The sequence below is a fragment of the Excalfactoria chinensis genome, chromosome 20, assembly GCF_039878825.1.
Source record: "Excalfactoria chinensis isolate bCotChi1 chromosome 20, bCotChi1.hap2, whole genome shotgun sequence".
NCBI classification, from domain to species: domain Eukaryota; kingdom Metazoa; phylum Chordata; class Aves; order Galliformes; family Phasianidae; genus Excalfactoria; species Excalfactoria chinensis.
In genome coordinates this window covers 2,997,597-3,016,410 of record NC_092844.1, presented here as the reverse complement: position 1 = coordinate 3,016,410, position 18,814 = coordinate 2,997,597, and the positions used below count along the sequence as shown (strand labels likewise).

At 43.4% G+C, this 18,814-nt stretch overlaps 1 protein-coding gene across 1 annotated transcript in view; it reads left to right on the top strand.

Moving 5' to 3' along the window:
• The window catches only part of PEX14 (peroxisomal biogenesis factor 14), a 70,386-nt gene extending 51,935 nt beyond the window's left edge, over positions 1-18,451 (top strand). The window contains exons 4-9 of the mRNA XM_072354448.1: positions 1,803-1,925; positions 8,176-8,261; positions 10,491-10,593; positions 11,857-11,954; positions 14,566-14,657; positions 16,619-18,451. Coding sequence (XP_072210549.1) covers positions 1,803-1,925; positions 8,176-8,261; positions 10,491-10,593; positions 11,857-11,954; positions 14,566-14,657; positions 16,619-17,084 — 968 coding nt within the window. The 3' untranslated portion in view covers positions 17,085-18,451. The remainder of the gene's footprint in view (positions 1-1,802; positions 1,926-8,175; positions 8,262-10,490; positions 10,594-11,856; positions 11,955-14,565; positions 14,658-16,618) is intronic.
• The last annotated feature ends 363 nt before the right edge of the window (positions 18,452-18,814 follow it).

The window sequence follows — 18,814 nt, the reverse complement described above, 5'->3', positions numbered from 1 at the left end:
CTGTTCATTTGTAGAATGAGGAAAGGATCCTCTGTAACTCCCAAATGCTCCTGAGTGTTAAATGTTTGTTATCCTTGCATGGAAGAACAAAATGCCCCCACTCTAGTAGCTAGGAGCTACATTTGCAGCCAGCAGCTTATATTATCTTGTGTGTCTGTCTCCATCTTGATGAGATTCCATAGCTGCTAGTGATCTGCAGCGCTGGCATCTGTTTATGCTTTCTCCTATATTAAATAATTAGGAGCTGGTTAAAACAGTTTCTTTCTTATTAGGACTTATCTTTTTAACATGGATTAGACACTGCTTTTGTGACCAGAACAGTAGGCTGAGCTGATGTGTCCATGTGCCTTTTATTACTCTCACTGCGAGTCTTGTTCCCTTCTGCTGTGTGTGGTTTCGGTTCCTTACTTTTTGAGGCGCGCATCAAGTAAAAATAAAAGGGGGGGTTTGTTCAGACTGCAGGATCAGGGATTAGGAGCTTTGGGTTCCTGGTGCTGTTTCTGACACTGGTGGTACTCTGTGATGTAAACCACACAACTTCTTTCTTCATGGACCTCGAGTGGGAAGGATGAAGAGAAAGAATTCACCCATTTTCTCCCACTCTCTGTCATATTCACACTTAATCCCTGCAACACCCGTGTGAGAATCAAGTGGGCTGCCCTTTCTTTTCTAAATCTCTTCCCTTGAATCTGGAGCTGCACTTCCAGCCTCTGGATGCTTTTTCATGCATGCTGCATGTGCAGTAGAAAGCCTCGAGTCGCTTCAGATGTTTCTTATATCAGGACTGCTGGCATTCTATCTGCTTCTGTGCAGGGAAATAACATACAAATAACGCCCAGCTGTCCTGGCCCACATCATGGTTGCCATCTGAGCACTGAAATCTTTTTCTAGAGGATGTTTTCTCATGTTAGGAAAAATAACGCAGCTGTTCTTCTTTCTTCACAGATGCTGGTCATTGTGAGTCCCATAGCTGCTTTTCTTTTCCCCCTTGTTGGCCAAATCCTTTCCACATGTTGTGGCCAATTACGGATGGTCATCCTGGCGTTTCCTGATGGCAGGAGTGACTGCACCAACGTGTTCCATGTGTGCAGAGCGACTGCAGCTCTGCGTGAAATAAAACCCAGGCTGCCCTAGGGCGGTCTAATCAGGCAGCAGTAGGCTGGGGCGATGCTGAGCTGAAAGTTTGGGCTTGGCCTTGTTTTGATCTGTTTTTGTTATAGTTTTATTTCCTCCTTGCATTCTGTGTCCCATTCATACTAATCACAGTCAGTCCTGATTTTTTCTTTTTATTTCTGCATTTGTCATAAAATAAAGCAAATTATTCCCGTCTTCGGAAACGATCTAGACTAATTAGTCGTCTAACCCAATAATTAGTTTTTTGTTTCCCTGTCTGTTTTCATGCATTATTGTTAGTTTTTTCCCCTCTTTTTTTTTTTTACACCATTACAGATTAAAATGAGCCACATTTGCAGTTGATGGTATCTTTTTTTCGGAGGAAGAATGGAGAATTGCAATAGAAAGCTACTTCAAAAGCAGCAATAAACTCAAGGATAAATTAAGGAAATTGAATGAGCCACATTTGGAAGCAGCGTTGAGGCTAATATTCTGTCGCTTAAGGTTAAATTGCAGCAGAGAGAGAGGGAGAGATTCCAGCGAATCCAAAATTGGGGAGGCAGCACTGCTCAAGTTGGTGACAAAATCCTTTGCAGCTTGAAAGGGTTCTGCCTTGCTTTGGAATTTAATTATGTGTGCATCAAGTGGGTAAAGGTGCTAAAGTGATCTCATTTCCTCTGCTCCCCCAGGCCTGACAGATGAAGAAATTGACCTGGCTTTTCAGCAGTCGGGCACCAATGTGGAAGAGCCACAGTCCCCAGGTCCTTCTTCACAGCTGATGCCAGCTCAGCCTGCTCACCCTGTGGTATACAGTAAGTAACCCCCTGAAAAACATTTCTGGGCCAGGTCCTAGATTTCAGTTCAAGTAACACTGTAGTTTTTGTCAGAATCAACTACCGAATGTTACTTTGAGTGCCCGCCGTAGCTATTGATGTCTGTGGTGAGATGGAGCCACAGGACCATATTACTCAAGATAAATGTGATACAAATGATCATGGTCTACAAAAGTAAAATCCAACACAAACCAGCTTATGATACCTCTTGTCATGAAGGGTTATAGTCAGTAGAAATAAGCTTCTGACTTGCTGATTCGAAAAGGCCTTAGACTTTAGAAGTCTTCCCTTCTAAAACTCAGGGTCATGCTTCCCTTCATCAGTAGGGATTTCTAACATACAGATCACTAGTATACGATAGAGCTGATAGATTCTTGGACGGATGGTGCATCATTACTTCATCTGTGCTTGAGAACTTATTTTCTTAACCAGCCAAGCAACTGAACAGTTAATGCCTTGAATAGTTACTTGAAAGAAGTTTATTTCCAGCAGGAATAGTAGACCAGGTCTTCAGGACTTAGACTGTGACTTCCCATGTGTGAGTTTAAGGTCTGGCACATTGGATTGCCAGTGTGACTGAGTTTTAACAGCGCTCTGATGTTACAAATAATAATGAGCATTTAGGAGTGATGCTTATTTTTATCAAGATTTCTATCTTCAGTCTTAATGTAAGAGGTGACAGCAGAAATGCTGCGCAGACGGAGTGAATAGGATTGTATGATGTTGTGTACAAAATGTACTCTCGGAGAATTTTTAAAGTCCCAACATAATCTCTGTAGGCTTAAAATTTACATATACATTTGCATTTTAAAATAAACCTCGCAAAAAAGTATCTAAGCTCCAAACAATAAAAACCAAAGTACACACCATTAAAAATCCATCAAAAGAAGCTGCTCAGCTCACATGTGTGGCTGGCAGTTTGCAAAGCACTTTGCTTACCTGCTGAGTATTAGGAATTGGATTCTGATATTGTTCCTAAGCAGTTCTAGCTCAGATACTGACCAGTGTCTAACAGTCTGCGTAGGGCTGTGTTCATTAGTTTATGACGTAGTTTTGCTATTGTTAGAGATAATACTGGACTCGTTCTCTGAGCTTTGAAATACTCTGGTTTGCCACAATCTGGGAAGAAAAACATTTGTGATGGAGTTCGGTTCAGAGCTGGAATATTTCTTGCAGTTGTACTGGGGTGTGCTGGTCAGCTCCAGGACTGCATTCTGCCTGCTGAGCTCTTAATACCTGCAGTTCATAGAAAATGCCAGAAAAGCAAAATCTGAAGAAACAGCAAAATTGCTGAAGAATCAACGTCAGATCCCTGTTAGTGCCATCACCTGGTTGTTCAGCTGTCTCCCATCAGAGCTGAACAGTGCAAGAGTTGATCTTCTCTTACTTCTCTTCCATTAATACAAGGACAGCAGGGAAGAAGTGTGCAGTTCAAACTGGAAAGCACTGTTGTTGTTGTTCACCCTTACAGCTTTATCAGCTGTTTTTTCTTCTCTTATATTATGGTTTTCCTCAGAGCACCAGCTCCCTATTTCTTGTTAGTAGGTTAAGAATCATGACCAATATTTAAAAATCAAACAGTTCCCAGGAGCTGCTCCAAAGAGAGCTCAGAAAATATTATTCTGTAAAACTTAGAAACTGAAGGTGAATAAAAATACCACCAAAGCCGAGCTTTTTTTAGGAGTTTTGATTGTAAACGTATGCCCTGGCTTTGTGATTTGATTAGTGCTTTTTAAGTAATCTGAACCAAAAGCTTCTGCCTGTGGGCCAGGCTTGTTTAGCAGCGCACAACATCTGGGAAGCAGTGGCAGTAGGTTGATTGGATACTGTTCCTCCCCTCTCCAGCCATTCTTTGTAGGCCTTCTGTTTAACCTTTCAATGGATGTATAAAAAGAAGAAATAGCTGAATATGTAGGTTGTTCCGAAAGTAATGCCTCCTGTTGATTTCCTTGCACGCCTACAAGGGGCACAATAATATTATTTGATAGAGCAGATTCTCAGCTACAAAGCAGTATTTTTCAGCATGGACATGACCATTAGCTGTGTTATTTACCAGCCATGAACAGGAACCTGCACCAGCAGAAGTGACCATTGTCAGTGTCAGCACTGCTGAAAGGCACCACCCACTGCCTCACTGTGCTCACCTCCATTTGGTCTACATAAACATTCAGCGAGTGTCAATGAATGCCACTAGCTAAAGGACTAATGAAATAGGTAGACTGCTAAATCCAAAGGTTGATTTGTGGGTGGGAACATCTTAATACTGGAAGTGGTGACAAGATTATTGGTTACATGTGCTTTTTCTATAGAAGACATCTGAGTTTCTTGTGAAGCAGCAGCTGATGTGCTGGAGGTTCGGTCTCAGAGACTGGGAAACACTTTGTGTTTGATTTTTTCAATTTTTCCGAGTAATTTTGATACCTTTAGACTAAGTCATGATGCTAGAGAGAGAAAACTACACATACAGAGCAAAAGGGAGATCATTGAGGTATGGTGCTGCAAAGCAGTAACTAATGACTTGAGAACCTAATTTCTCTTTGCTCCCCTACCACCAAGGTGTTCGTGTTTCAGGCCTGTTAGAACTGTGGGTTACAGGTGCAGAAGTGCAGGGTGGCTTCAGAACCATCTCAGGAGTTCATGCCGAGCAAACAGCAGGGTTGGTGATCTTGCCAGCAGTTCCCATGTAAGATGTCCACTCTTGTGAGTCAGAGCAGTAAATCCTGTGCATGTTTTTTTTTTTATTCTATTTGCTTGATCTTTTCCTGCTGTAGTCAACTCAGGCTGTTCTTGTTTTTGAAGTTGCAGGAAATAATGTATAGCACATAAATACTTCCTTTTGCTCAAATTCTACTGCTGGTGCACATATTACTCAGCATTCAGGTCTTTCATTGGAAATAACTCACGTCAGTGCTTTCTTTTCCTTTAAGAGTTCAAGAAGTTTATTTGTACACATTCACAGTAGCAAAGTCATTGTGTGCTGGACTCGTGGGCTTGGTTGAGGTAACTTCAGGGGGAAAGAGAGAAGAGTGATGCTTTGAAAGTTTCTTGACGCTGTACTTTAGCTTAATGGGATCTCTACTATTTCCCCTCCCTGTTCTGGAGGAGGAACTCCTTCCCTCTGGTTTGTACTTTTGCCAAGAGGTGTCAAAACTGCTTTAAAAAAAAAAAAAAAGGCTTAAAAAAAGCTTGAATTTGATTAATGTAGAGAAACAAGACTTTGCCTGACTGATAATAAAACTGATAAATGACATTTGAATTACTTGTAGCGGTAATTTATTACATAAAATATCTTTTATTTGACATGCGATTAGTTGCTGGAAGCATCACTCAATCTGACTAGTTTAAACATGCTCTAAAATGAACCTCCAGTAAAAAAAAAAAACACCAAAAAACCCAGGGTTGTATGCTGTTGGTGTTATGAAATATACTAATCCAACAGTGAGGACAAAACTCTGACTTTAAATATTTAAATGATTAATTGGGTTTATATATTTTTGTACCTTTCTAACCTTTCTAATTACATACAAACTCAGGGGAGTTCCTGAGCGAGGTGTGCAGAGCCGTGTGCTGCTTGCTGGTATTGCCTGTGCTCTTCACATGGTGTTTATGGTCTCCCGTGTATGCTATTCTATAGGGATTTTACACCGCCTTTAAAATCAGCTGTGAGGGCTCCTCTTGCCTTTTGGATCTCCTCCCGCCCCTGTGTCTTCATTAGGAGGGAGGCTGTAAAACACAGGCTGCTTTTTCCTACAATTAAAAATGGTGACTGGAATCCAGACTCCTGTCTCTCTTTCCCCATCTCCTCTCCATGGGTTCACTCTTTGCTCCCTGAAAATCACCTTTTCCGGCCTCAGTTTCTGCTGTTTTATATGTGGTTGTTAGCGAGGGGCTGACCTTACTTGGATGCACGAAGCCTAATTAATTGATGTCAAGAAAACTAATTCTGAGGTGAGTGGGGATCTTCAAAATAGTGTTTGCTCAGGAAGTGCGATTTACAGTTGCTGTTGCAAATGAAACAGACTTACAGCGGGAGAAAATACCGCTGTACTTCCCAGGATTTCTAAGGCAGGAAGGTTCAGTGCCTTCCCAGTTCCTGTGCCTATTCAGGAAGGGTTTCATTGCCCATGGGCTCGCTGGGCTGTGAATGCTTTTTAGCTGGCTCTGATTTTTTTCCCCCAGCTTTACAAGTGGGGAATTTGAAGTCAAGTGTGAGCTGAGCCACGTGCAGCCCTCCCTCCACTGCAAACAGAAAGAAGATGGAATGTGGATTCCAGGCAGAGCTGTGACATTCTTCGTAGCATCGTAATATTGATGTGGTCAATGCACAGTCTTTACTGTGTCCCTCACGCGCTGAGTTTTCCTCTCCACCCCCCTCACTTTTTTTTTTGCCACAAGACAGAATTATTTCACACATCTCTAAAACGAGGAAAATGGCATTTCAGCTTCTTGTCTTTATAGACTCTCTGAACTTTAGGAAAGATCAATCCGGTCCCTTTTCATTAATAATGAAAACCAGGGGGCAATAAAATGTTCTTAGCTCCAACATTCTAAGAACAGAGTGAGAGATGAGGGAGGTGAAAGGGCAGGGTGGATGGGTGCTACAGGTGTGCCCATCCTGCCCCGAGGTCGCTGCTGCTGGGGACAGCCCAGGACAAGCTGCAGCTGGACACACCGACCTCTGAGCTTCATGAACCATTTGCAGTAGGCAGCTCAGCGCTGCCATGGAAAGATGCTTTCAGTCAGGAGTTCAAGGCAGAAATTGGACACTGGGGGGAATTCAGAGTTCAGGTAGCAGAGACAGCCGTGGGAGCAGAGTGAGGATGGGGAGCTGGGGCGGAGGGCTGGGGTTTGCAGCAAGACCAGCCAAAGATCATTTTAAATCCTGACATGTACGCAGCCAGTTACTGCAGCTTAGCTGATGTGTGTTAATTCATTATGTTAAAAAGTTATGATAATTTGATCGTGTGCCTAAGTTCCAATACTGCAGCCAAATCAGCCCCAAATACTGCTGGTGTTACTATTCACAGGTTCTGGCAGAGCTGCTTTAATTTGTTCTGATTTCTGGCCAGTGGATAATCTGAGGAACTGTATCCTAAATGTAGCAAGAAGGTGGAGGTGCCGGTGGTTGGGTCAGTGCCTGTCTAAAGGACCTGAGGGCTTGGATTGGGAATAATCAATGCAATGAAATTCCTGAAGATCTCTGCAACAAGAAAAATGGCAATAGGTGAACAAAGCAGAAAGGGGACGAGCTTCCAGCCATGTCAGCCTGCTAAGCACAGATTGAAACTTTGGAGAACACAATGCATTCCCCAAACATTGCAGGTCACATATAGATCTGTCTGGTTAGAGACTGCACACCAGCCTCCTCCTCATCAGTTCTGCCCACATCCTGCCACTGAACTTCAGGAAAGATCACTCTGCATCCTCTTTATTCAAGAAAACCGGGGGCAGTGCAAGATTCATTAAGGGAACTGTGAGGGAGGTGAAAGGATGAAGCTGGGGGAAAACTACAGGTGTCTTCTGATTCTGCTTGGAGGAGCAGAGAGCGCCGTGTCTGCTTTGTTCTGTTGAGTCTTTATGCTCATGTGCAGAGTTGTATGTTACATGTCTCAAGTTTTTCTCTCCTTCACTTTTCTCTCTCTATATATTTAATTGCATGTTTTGTCTTTGCTGTTTATATGTGCTTTGATTGCTATTCACAATAACAGGCTTGAAAGACACTGTGTCCTTTATTGAAAAGGTCTGTAGCTGCTGATATGGTGTTTATAAACCCATTTATTGCCCTAACAGTTTTCTCTTCTTCCACTTAATACTTCCTTTTTCCTGCATTCTTCTGAGGTTTTGTGTTTGTCCTCAGTTTGTAAAAATTGCAGTACTGATAGGAAGTGGTATTCAATAATGAGTTAACCTTAGCAAGCTCTGACACCACAGTTGTCTGGGGTGCATGCAGTAAAATTCAGAGTGCTTTTTGCAAGGAAAGAGTCAGGAGAAACAGATCTTGTGATTTGTTTGACACCTTGAGCAAGGCCATTGTCAATGAAGAGGTCTGGACAGATGTTTCAGTGTTGTAGGGATAGGAGCCTACAGGCTGTACCTAAAGGCTACCAGCATCCTAATGCCATTAAGTCTATTAATTCCATCGAGTCTGTGCCTGCTAAGAAACTGAACTAGCATTGTTTGGTGTGACCTGCACTTCTTCCTGTGATTATTTCTTGGTTTTCACTTTCAGATCCACCTGGCTCCAGATGGCGAGATTATGGGGCTCTGGCTATCATAATGGCAGGAATTGCATTTGGCTTCCACCAACTTTACAAGGTAATATCTCCCTCACCACTCCCAGCAGCTTACTCTGTACTCTGAGAGGACGATGTTATGCTGCTTGTGTCCAAATGCTCTTTGGTTGGTTCTACTCTGGTGAATCATCTCAGCTCTTATTGCCACTGCCACTGGTATATCTGAGAAATGTAGGCACTTCACATGAAAATGTGCAGTCAAAAAATGGCAAGCAATCAAATAATTTTCAGCAGCGGATCTCTTAACTGCTAGAAGCAAGGTCATTTTCATCACATATATAAATAAAAACTTATTGAAACTGAGCACAGGTCAGTAAAGGGATTTTCTCAGCATGGGCCAGCAGATATTACTGTCATATCCACAGCCTAATGGTTTGTGCACTGCTGATCCTGCACCCTGTGTTAACAAAGTCTTCTTTGCCTGGTTAGAAGGTTGAAAGAAGATGCTAACTTCCAGCTCAGCCATACATCCTGTAGTTGTATTCCAGAGTGCTTAGACCAGCATAGAGCAAGTGTGTGTTCTCTTGTGTACTGCAGAGGCAGGAGCCTCTCCTTACTTCTTGTGCAATGTTTCTCTCATTTAACATACGTGTTCACTCTGGATTTGCTTTTCAGCATTGTGGTAAGTGACATTAGATTATGCTACAGCCTTGCTTAGTATAAATGAAGAGTTGGCCTTTTTTTTTTTTTAACTAAATTTCTTATCCCATCTTCTCATTAATGTCCTGGATCTTAAAGTAAGAGAAGGAGGCCAGATTTAGCAATGTGTTTTATCTATGCAGGCAAAGTCACATGACTTAAGAGGATGACTTTTTCTGAGCTGTGGTATCCCCTGTTTTTTATACGTTAAAGAAGTGATGCCAGCCTTACTGATCTTTTCATTCTGGTGAAGAGTGGTGTGGCTGATCAGTGTCCAGAGAGATGTTCGGACAACAGCTTGCAGACCATAACACATCACTGTTACCAAGTGACACATATCTAACACATATTGATGATTTACATAAAATTTTTGGCATAATGTCACTAATGCTGTTAATACATCCTACTGCCGTTTTCTTTGTTTACAGATTTTGCTTTGCTGTCTATCCAAACCTCGTAAGACATATTGTGTGCCTAACAGAGACCCATATTGTTTTATAGGAGTAAGAAATCTTTGGAGACAGTTGATAAATTCCCTCTGCCCTTCATGGCATTTTGAGGGAGTTTGCAAATAGTGATTTCTACATGAAAGATAGGATGCTAGAGTGAGGCATAGTTGTCCATGTGTGTTGTGTAAGAACTAAAAGAGAACTGCTTATGAGAGTCATCAAAAGCTATTTAGTTTTCAGAATGTCTGAGTGCAAACATATGTGCACACATATGTGTTGTGAGGGTAAGAGCTGTGTGCAGCAACAGGGAAATCTTAAACCAGTGCTGTTCAGTGTAAAAGAGTGCTGTCCCACACATTTCAGTTTGTATAATGAACTCTGTCTCAGAAAGGGTTCTGAATGCGTGCCCCTATAGGGCATGTGCGTGCATCAAAAGCCATGGTGAAGAATTGATAGATGCCAACAGGGTCGTTTCCACATCCTAGAGCATTGTTCTCTCATTCCTTTTCACCTGCTGTTTGTTGTACTTGGCTGTGCTCATCTTAGAGTGCACATCCAGTTCCTGTGAGTAGTGCTGGCAGGAGGATCTGTGGTAGTTAGGGGAGAGCTGTGACCTGTTAAGCAAAAACCACCCACTGCAAGGGCAGCATCATCAGATCTCTGCTTTCCCCTCCACAGCTCTAACCTTCCCAAGCCAGACATCCCAACAGTTTATAACAACTTTTGTTCCCTCTCTTGTGCTTTCTCTGTCCTTTCCAGGTCCTTTCCCTTCTTCGTCCAACTTCTGCATTCCTTGCCTTGTTGGTATAGCTCAAATACTGTCAACACCCTTACATTTGTGAGCATAACATCTGAAATTGTATCCTATATGTCACAGGTTTTTCTCTAGATGTGGTTGTCCCAGGAGACATTAAACAGAGTCCTGAGCTGTTTTTCAGCATCCCCAACACGTAACCACAAAACTCATACCCTTTTTTGTGCAATTTCTCTTCATACCTACATTAGAAGGAGTTTCTTCTTTCCGCCAGGTGTGCGGGTAAATGATCCCTGGCTCCGTGGTAAAGACTGAGGTTTGGATAGTGGGCTTTGAGGTCGTTTCGGAAAGATGAGAAATTTATTTTGCATACCCCTGTTTCCTAAAAAGATGTTTGTGCTCCGTGCAGAAATACCTGCTCCCTCTCATCATGGGAGGCAAGGAAGATAGGAAACAACTTCAGAGGATTGAGTCAAACATTGCTGAGATGAGTGGCAGCGTGACACAGACAGGTAAAGATTAATGACTCCATCAATTCACCCCTCAAAGCCTTTCTCCCCGTATCCTCCATTCTGCCGAGACCCCCACCCTCTTCTTTCCCTACATCTCCACTTTATGTGGTGACTTCATTTATCTGCTCTGAGAATCTGTTCACATTTGCAAATGAAGCCGCCGTCATTTCGGTTTAATTTGAAATTGCTTGTTTACTGTCGGCGCGGCCTCAATTAATTATGTTTTTACGGAAAGGCTCCCAACCTCAGAATATTAATAAGGGGAATAAAATGACAGCCTTTCGGAGGGCTGTAAAGTTCATTTTTAATTTCTGCTTCTCTGATGTTTTCAGGGGCTTTTTTTTTGTGTGTTATCCCCCCACTTTCCATCTGAAAATCCAACGCAGGGTCAGGAGAGTCTGTAATTACTGAGCCTCCCTGACCTTGGCCACCTTCTCTGTTATTGACTCTATAGGGTGCTTGTTCATTACCTGATGCCCTAATGATGGTCTGGATTAGCTGTTACCTGTCACACCAAGAGTTTTTCATTTTACTTTATTTTATCAGCCTGTTTACTGCCTGGAAGCTTTGGATAAAAGTGCCAAAGTAGAAAAAGTTCTCATGCAACTGGAGTTGGAGTCTAGCAGTTGTTCATCAGTATATCAGTATTTGCTGTGGTGTAGGAGGGAAATATTGGGCGTTCTCTTGAATTAAAAGGAAAAATGGACAAAGTATATGCGGTTGATGGGATGGAAAAAAAGTGTGATTTTCAGTAGTGTTTGCTAAAGGTATCGGGGTGAAGAAGCTGGTGGGCTGAAAGCGGGACGATGCTAATTACACTTTTTAGTGGTGGGTGTGAAGATAAGCATCTTTCATTTCTCATGATACCCCGAGGTCAGTCCTCAGACCAGCCTCGTTCCAGGCTGGAGCTGGCCCCAGAGTTTGCCTGCGTGAGGCCCGAGACAGATAAATGATACAAACATTGTGTAAGTTCAGGGAGATGTACAAATCATAAACCAATATAATTAGAAGGGAGAGGTTTTGGATGGATATACTGTGGGCTATAGACATCTATACAATGGAAAGATAAACTAGAAATACTGGAGGTTAGATGCAGTGCAGGTAGATTACCCATAGTGCAGATAAATCATATGGATTAAAGTGAGCAGGCGGGCATAGATACATTAGATATAGTAGGAATAGAGGCATCTTTGTAGTTAGACAGCAGGAAGGACATGTGTGTATGTATCTCAGTTTAACACTCTCCTGCTTTTTTCCTCACAGTGACTCAGTTACAGACAACTTTAGCAGCTGTCCAAGAAATGCTAACCCAGCAACAACAGAAAATCCAGGAGCTCACCCAAGAATTGGCTGCTTCTAAGGTATCCACCTCCAGCTCCTCACGTTTAGAACATTACCTAGAAGATGCGTTCAGTTCTAGTATCAACATAGGTTGTATGTTTAAAGCACTGGATTCTAACTGGCTACCCAATGAAATATGAGGGCTGCACCAAAAGTAATGCCTCCTGTTTTATTATGTTGGCCCATGACAATACTTTTTGTCTCTAAACTAATTTGCAGCTAATGGCCTAAGCATTCTGTCAGCCATTAGGTGTTGGTTAGACGTGAGTTGGGATGGATTTAACCCAGTGAGGCAGAGATGGCATCTTCCTGTCACTCAAATTCAGGATTATTCAGGTTCCAGTAATCTTCAGGTATTCTCAGTACAGGGAGAGACTATTCTTTCTACTATTAAATCCCTTACACAATGCCTTGTAATCTTCTCTCTGTAGCACGAGTGCTTGACTTCTCCCTGTACCTATTCTTTAATCTCATACAAACCCTTTGATGGTGTGTAACTGGTGGGCCACAGCTGACTTTGTGGTGTGCACGCTGTACAGTAGGAATCCCTCAGTGGCACAGCTGTAAACCTAACCATGAAAGTCAGTTTATGGTCACAACACTCTACTTCAATTTTCCTTGGGAACTGTGGCCTGTCAATGGCCTGGAGCCAGTCCGGAAATTGGAAAACTGTTTTCAGGTCGTAAGTGTTAAGATTAAGGCCACATGTTGAGCTTTGAGAAGGGAAAAGGGCATAAGAGTCTTGGTGGTTTAGAAAGTCTTAAAGAAGTTTCTCCTGCCCCCCCTCCACCCCCCACACTGAAATGGTAGCACACATTGTTATGATATCTAAACCTCATGTGTACAAAGACAAACTTGGGCAACCCCACAAACCAAAGAATAAAAGCTGTGTTTTCTCAGCTGTAATGTAAGTTTTTATATCTGCTTTTCAAACTCCTACTGGCATGCTGTAAAAAATTAAAAAGAGGGACTTTAAGTAATTAAAAAACGTACATAAAAATTCAAGGCTTGAGTTTTCTACAACTGTTTTTAAAGAGACTGGCTAAAAAGCCCCAGATGTCAGATTTTATTTCTAAATCCTAGGCATCTGGCACCATATGTGTTTTGGAAATCTGAGTCCTTTGCAGGCCAGCGAGTGGAAATCACTCCCTTGTTAACGTGCTGCTGTAGCTTTCAAGGTCTTGGAGAGCCAGAACAGTGGCTCCTGGATTCTTGCTGTCTGAGGGCTGGGAGTGTGAATCCCAAGGGAACACATCTGTGTATATCACAGCTACTACAGGCTGAGCTGCTCCCTGGGTTTGCAGCCCAGAAGTTCCTGTGCAGGGTGCTGGCTGTGGAGGTGCTCAGGGCTGCCCAGCACTAGGGGAACTCTGGCTGTAGTGAGTCTGGGGTAGTAAGGAGAAGCCAGCAGTCCTGGCTACAGCTCGTAGGAGCTGGCAAGAAGGAGGTTTTGTTCTTCCAGTCCTGGCTTCCTTCATCATTTACTGGGATTACCTCTGGAGAAACACTCATAGATGCATTCATTCCTATTGGCTTTTAGCAGCAATTTCTGTGGGAAGTGTTAGAAGTGAGTGTTCTTTGGTCCCAAACTCACCCATCACTGCAGGAGTTGGTACAGCGTTTGGATGGGGTTAGTTGTAATGTGATCTCGCTTTCAGAATGATGTCCCCATTTTTTAAGTTCCCCAAAGGGTTAAAAAAATGCCCAAAGTATTGTCTGCAGCGTGTTCTCTTCAGTTGTTACCTTACTCTAATTTCTGCCTGATGCCCCATAGCAATTCAGATGCAGTGCTGACAGCAGCTTCCACGAGTTACTTATCATCTTTCCCCACCGAGCTGCATTCATTGCTTTGAAATATCCGAGAGACAGTGCCTAGTCCAGCTGCTTCCTGGAGATACAATCTGGTAACTCAAGTGCAGCTCTAATTGTTCAGATCTAATGCAGAAAGTTTTTGGAGCTTTCAGGCGTAATTTATCAGTCCACCTCTTAAGCACCACAGAACGCAGGTAATTGACTCCTTATTTCATGATCTAGGAGAAATGAGGGCATAGTTTTAAACCAGTTGTTAATATGTAATATTTGAATCTATTGCCTCAGCTAAGTGCAGTAACAGGGAAGAGTAAAGGGCCTGATTTGGTGCTGCTTTGCTGGATCCTCGTGCTCTAGAAATCATTCCATAGGTCAGTGTCAAATCATTTGGTTTACATCTTTGTGTATTCTTCCCTATCTGACATGCTGGTGAAAAGATGCTGTGCAGAGCTTGCTTCATCTGAATTCTCAGAAGTGCTGGCTGCCTTCTACAGGAAATAAAAAAAGGGTTCCCTTGAGATGCTTCAGCAATGGTTGTTAGAAACAGGATTAATTAGTCCCCAAAACTAAAAGCAAATATTTGAATTGTTGGAGCACATTGAAACAGTTATTATTTCTGATCGTTGTGGGGATCCGTTCAGGTCCTTCTTCGTTGTGGAAGTTGTTTTGCCCTGATTGGAGATTTTAAAGGATAGAGTTTGTCCTCAGCACTTGAGATTCCCAAATGGGAGGAGAAGGAAGAGGACACAGAAAAAAGGTGACATTTTTGAGCTATATCTGAGTTCATACTTTGATCTGTGCACCTTTTTTTCCATGTTATAGGCCACAACTTCCACCAACTGGATTCTGGAGTCACAGAATATTAATGAATTGAAATCCGAGATCTACTCGTTAAAAGGACTCCTCCTGAACCGGTATGGATGGAATATATTGACAGAAGATGGTTGTGTGGGGAAGGGTTGCTTTCTGGGATTCTCTCAATCATAGAGAGGAAGAGCATTTCCAGCAGGAACCAGCTCTATATCCTGTTATTGCTATTTTAATAATACCACTCCACTATCACTTTCTATTTGCAGGTCTCAAAATGCTTTTCAAATTTGCCTTACATCACAGAGTGCTCTGGGTAATTAATAATTACTAAGATTTTTTCCTTTTTGTTTTTGATAGAGAAATTCTCTGCCGTTCCCAGCAGGGAGGATTCCTCCCACTTGGTTAGAGGGGCTGACTGCATCTGAGCTGGCCACCTCTGTTCTGTTACAGAGGGAACCACTGGTGGATGCAGTGCATGTGACCTCTTTATGGTTAGGGATAACCAGGTCAAATGACACTTCAGCACAACCTGTTCTTCTCCACTGGCTCACTCAGGCACAGAAATATTATACTATAGATGTCTGAAATGACAGTAACACAAATCCCAACCTATGGGATAAGTTATGTGAGGAGGGAACAGATCTCAGTTTGAAGTTCTTTTATTTCTAAAAACACTACTGAAGTGTTTATCAGCTGTTGATCCTTTGATACTGCTCCCTAACTTCCTTCTTCATACAAATAACTCTTCTCAAAGCATCCTTGGCACCAAGTCTTTCTGCTGTCTATGATGGCCAGCAGCAGAGGAGCAGCAGCTCTCTGGAGTGGGCAAGCGTGAGAGCTGCCATTAGCAAAAAATCACTCTTTTTTGCAGCTTTAGGGATAAAAATTGTTTTAGTTGTTCAGTTTCCAAGAAAAAAAAAAAAAGTCAAATGATTCTGCAGTGAGGAGGCAGCAGCAACACGAGCCCAGAAAGACTCCAGAATGAATGCATTTATGATACTGGTTGAATGCAGATGTTCACTTATTGCCCTCTCAGGAGATGGAGGCTAGATCAGCAGTTCTTCCATGGCTAGTGGTGGCAGTGAGAAGAGGGAGGCGAGAGCAGCTACTATTCCTAATTCAGCTTATGAAAGTGGACTCCATTGTGTGCAAGCACTCACTGTAAGAGTGTAACCAGCTTGGGTCTGCCCTACTTTTACCCATGGCACTGCCAGCTCACCTGAGGGGCATGAGAACCCCCCCACACAGCATTACAGACTTGAATCTGATACCTTTTCATACTCTCACTTTGCACATACAAAAGAAGGATGCGTGGGGAGCACCAGACCAGACATGCTTTTCTGCTTTACTCTTCATGATGGATCCCTTTCTGAGGGCATTAACACTCCCTACTGGATCCCTACATTTGTCCTTTTTGGAATTTATATTCTCCTTTTAGAGATGGGCATTAGCTTGGCACTGTCAGATCCTTAAAGCCCACCTGGAGAGGACTCATTGAGGACAGAGCAGCCAGATTCTCAGCTGGAGCAAGTCAGTATGTCTCCATTCAAATCAGAGAAGCTAAGCCAGTTTGCAGCAGCAGCCAGGATCTGGCCCAAACATGTAAAGTGCGTGCTGGGACTAGGAGATAGTCTGGACTGTAATAAGCCAGCATGCAATAGCTGTGTATCACAGTGGAGGCGAGAGCCAGGTGGTGAAATTTCTTGGCTGAGGCACAAGGAGCAGATTTCTCCTACTTCTTACTCCAGTGGGAGTTTTCCTTTCCAATTAATTAGTGATTGTTTTATAAGGGACACCCATGTCTTTCCAGAGGCAGCATTCCTGACTGCTAACTTACTCTGTGAAATTGGCCAAACAACATCAGTTCAGACTCAATTACTGGTTGCTTGTAAAGCACTTTGAGATCCTGGCTGAAGAAATGAAATGGCCTTGTTCTCATTCATTGAAGTTTCAGTCCTGTTTTACATGGCTTCCCAGTACAAATACTGTTCTCTCTAATGATAACCCCTCTGTTTTTAATAAAAGCCCCTTTCTCTCCTTTTCTTCCCCCTTTCTTTCCCTTAAGGAGGCAATTTCCTCCCTCCCCTTCTGCTCCTAAGATCCCATCATGGCAGATCCCCGTGAAGCCAAGCTCACCCTCCAACCCTGTTGTCACCAACCACAACAGCAGCAGCGACATCTCACCTGTCAGCAATGAATCTACCACCTCCTCACCGGTCAAGGAGAACCACAGTCCCGAGGGTTCGAAGGTCAGCTGCCATCTGCTGAGCACCGAGGAAGGCAACAAGGCAGTGATTGATGTCAAGAGCCAAGTGCGGATGGAGGTGCAGGGTGAGGAGGAGAAAAGGGAAAACAAAAGGAATGAAGAGGAAGAAGAGGATGATGAGGATGATGACGTGAGCCACGTGGATGAGGAGGAATGTATGGGTGTCCAGACTGAGGACCGGAGAGGAGGGGATGGGCAAATTAACGAGCAAGTGGAAAAGCTACGAAGACCTGAGGGGGCCAGCAATGAGAATGAGATTGACTAAGGCTCCCTGGCTTCTGCTGATGCTGCTGTACATCTTCCCTAGCCTCCTGCACTGTCCCTGGTGCCTCTCCCGTTTTGTGGAGTGCCACCATCCCTTCCAGTGATTCTTCCATGATTGACCTTGAGCAGGGTCGTGATTGCCTGGTGAACAAGGTGGGCCGTTTCACCACATGGCTGTGCTGCATTGCAGTGGCTTCTTCTCCCCTCCCAGGCCCACCTTCCCCCCATGAGCTGGGGTCACTGCCTAGGCTGGAAGACCAATCGCCTTACCATGCACCACAGCAACAGAATAAGTCCCCTTACAAAAGCATCCAGCATCTCCTGAAGTGGTCGGCCTCTGTGCTACATCCTAGCAAAGAGTCCTTCTATCCCGTTTCAGAAACCTGTCTGCCCTGAAGTCTTTGATTTCACAAGCCTTTAATCCCCACAGAATCCCCAAAACAGTTGTCACTGTTTCCCAGAATACCCCTCAATTTTACTTCTCAAACTAATTGGTGTTCTATTGCCAAAAAAATGACGTTTTAATTCCTCACCAGATCTCAGTCACAGCCACCTTCTTCCAAGCCTTACGCCAAGCCTCAAGTTCCTGAAACTACCCAGCGTATAGAAACACTAAAGTCCTGGTGGGGTCCAAAGAACACTATTTCTACCCCACGTGCTCTCTTCCATTCATCAGAGTGGCCTCTTGCTAGGGACCGAGTCCAGGTTTCACGGCCACAGTAAAATGCATGAGAACAGGTGGCTTTGTTACTGATTGCTCCCCTGTAAAAGGACATCTTAAAAGATGACCCCACTCATGGCAATTACTCCCCTTCTTCCTCCAAAGACAAGGAGCTAGCATCAGTTTTTGACATCTTTTATAGCTGTCCTGAATGAGATGATATCAGATGCTGAAATAAGTGGTTAATTTTGAATCCTTGCAATGGTTCTTAGCTTGTTTTTCTCCCCAAGTGAGGAGAAAACCCATGTTAAATGATCAGCTGAGACCTGCACCTATCGGTGACAGGCACCTGCTTCAGCAAGGCAGTCTTAACAAGAGAGAGAACAACTCCAGCTCTGAGGTACACCACAGGCCCTCTTGCCCAGTGCAGCCATTTTTCTTTTGCCCTTTTGGGGCTATATACCAACCAAACCGGTGAACTTTGAAACCTCTCATTTGCAGCATTGTGTTCTCAGCTGTTAAAATGGTGGTGTCCAATTATATTATTCACTGCATCAGAGCCTCTTAGCGGAGCAATTCTTGTAACAACTGAGTCTCACTGTCCTCACTAAGCAAGCGTGCTCGTCCGTGTGATCATGTATAGATTTCAAATATAAAATATGATTGTATATAATTGTAATAAATATGAGTTACCACTATTTAACACCAGGCTGTTACTGGATTACTGTGGCTTTTTTTTGGGGGGAGAAATATACAGGGAGGTAAAGGGAGGGAAATGGGTGTGTAATGGAAGTTCAGCCCATATAAAGTGTTTTCCTGATGGTTGGTTTATTTTCTAGCTGCTCCAGTCCTAGGTTCTGTCAGCAGGAGGCAGCGCAGAGAATGGTGGAAGTGCAATATACTGTACAGTGCAGATAGCCACAATGGCCCCATAATTCTAGGCTGCCTCCGTTGTTGCAGAGGATCAGATGGTGGATCACGGGTGAGTAAAATGCAGCTCCTCTGGTCTCCTTCCTCCCAGCAGGAGGCTCTGCAGGGTGCAGAATGCAACGCCACACTCCATTCCACCC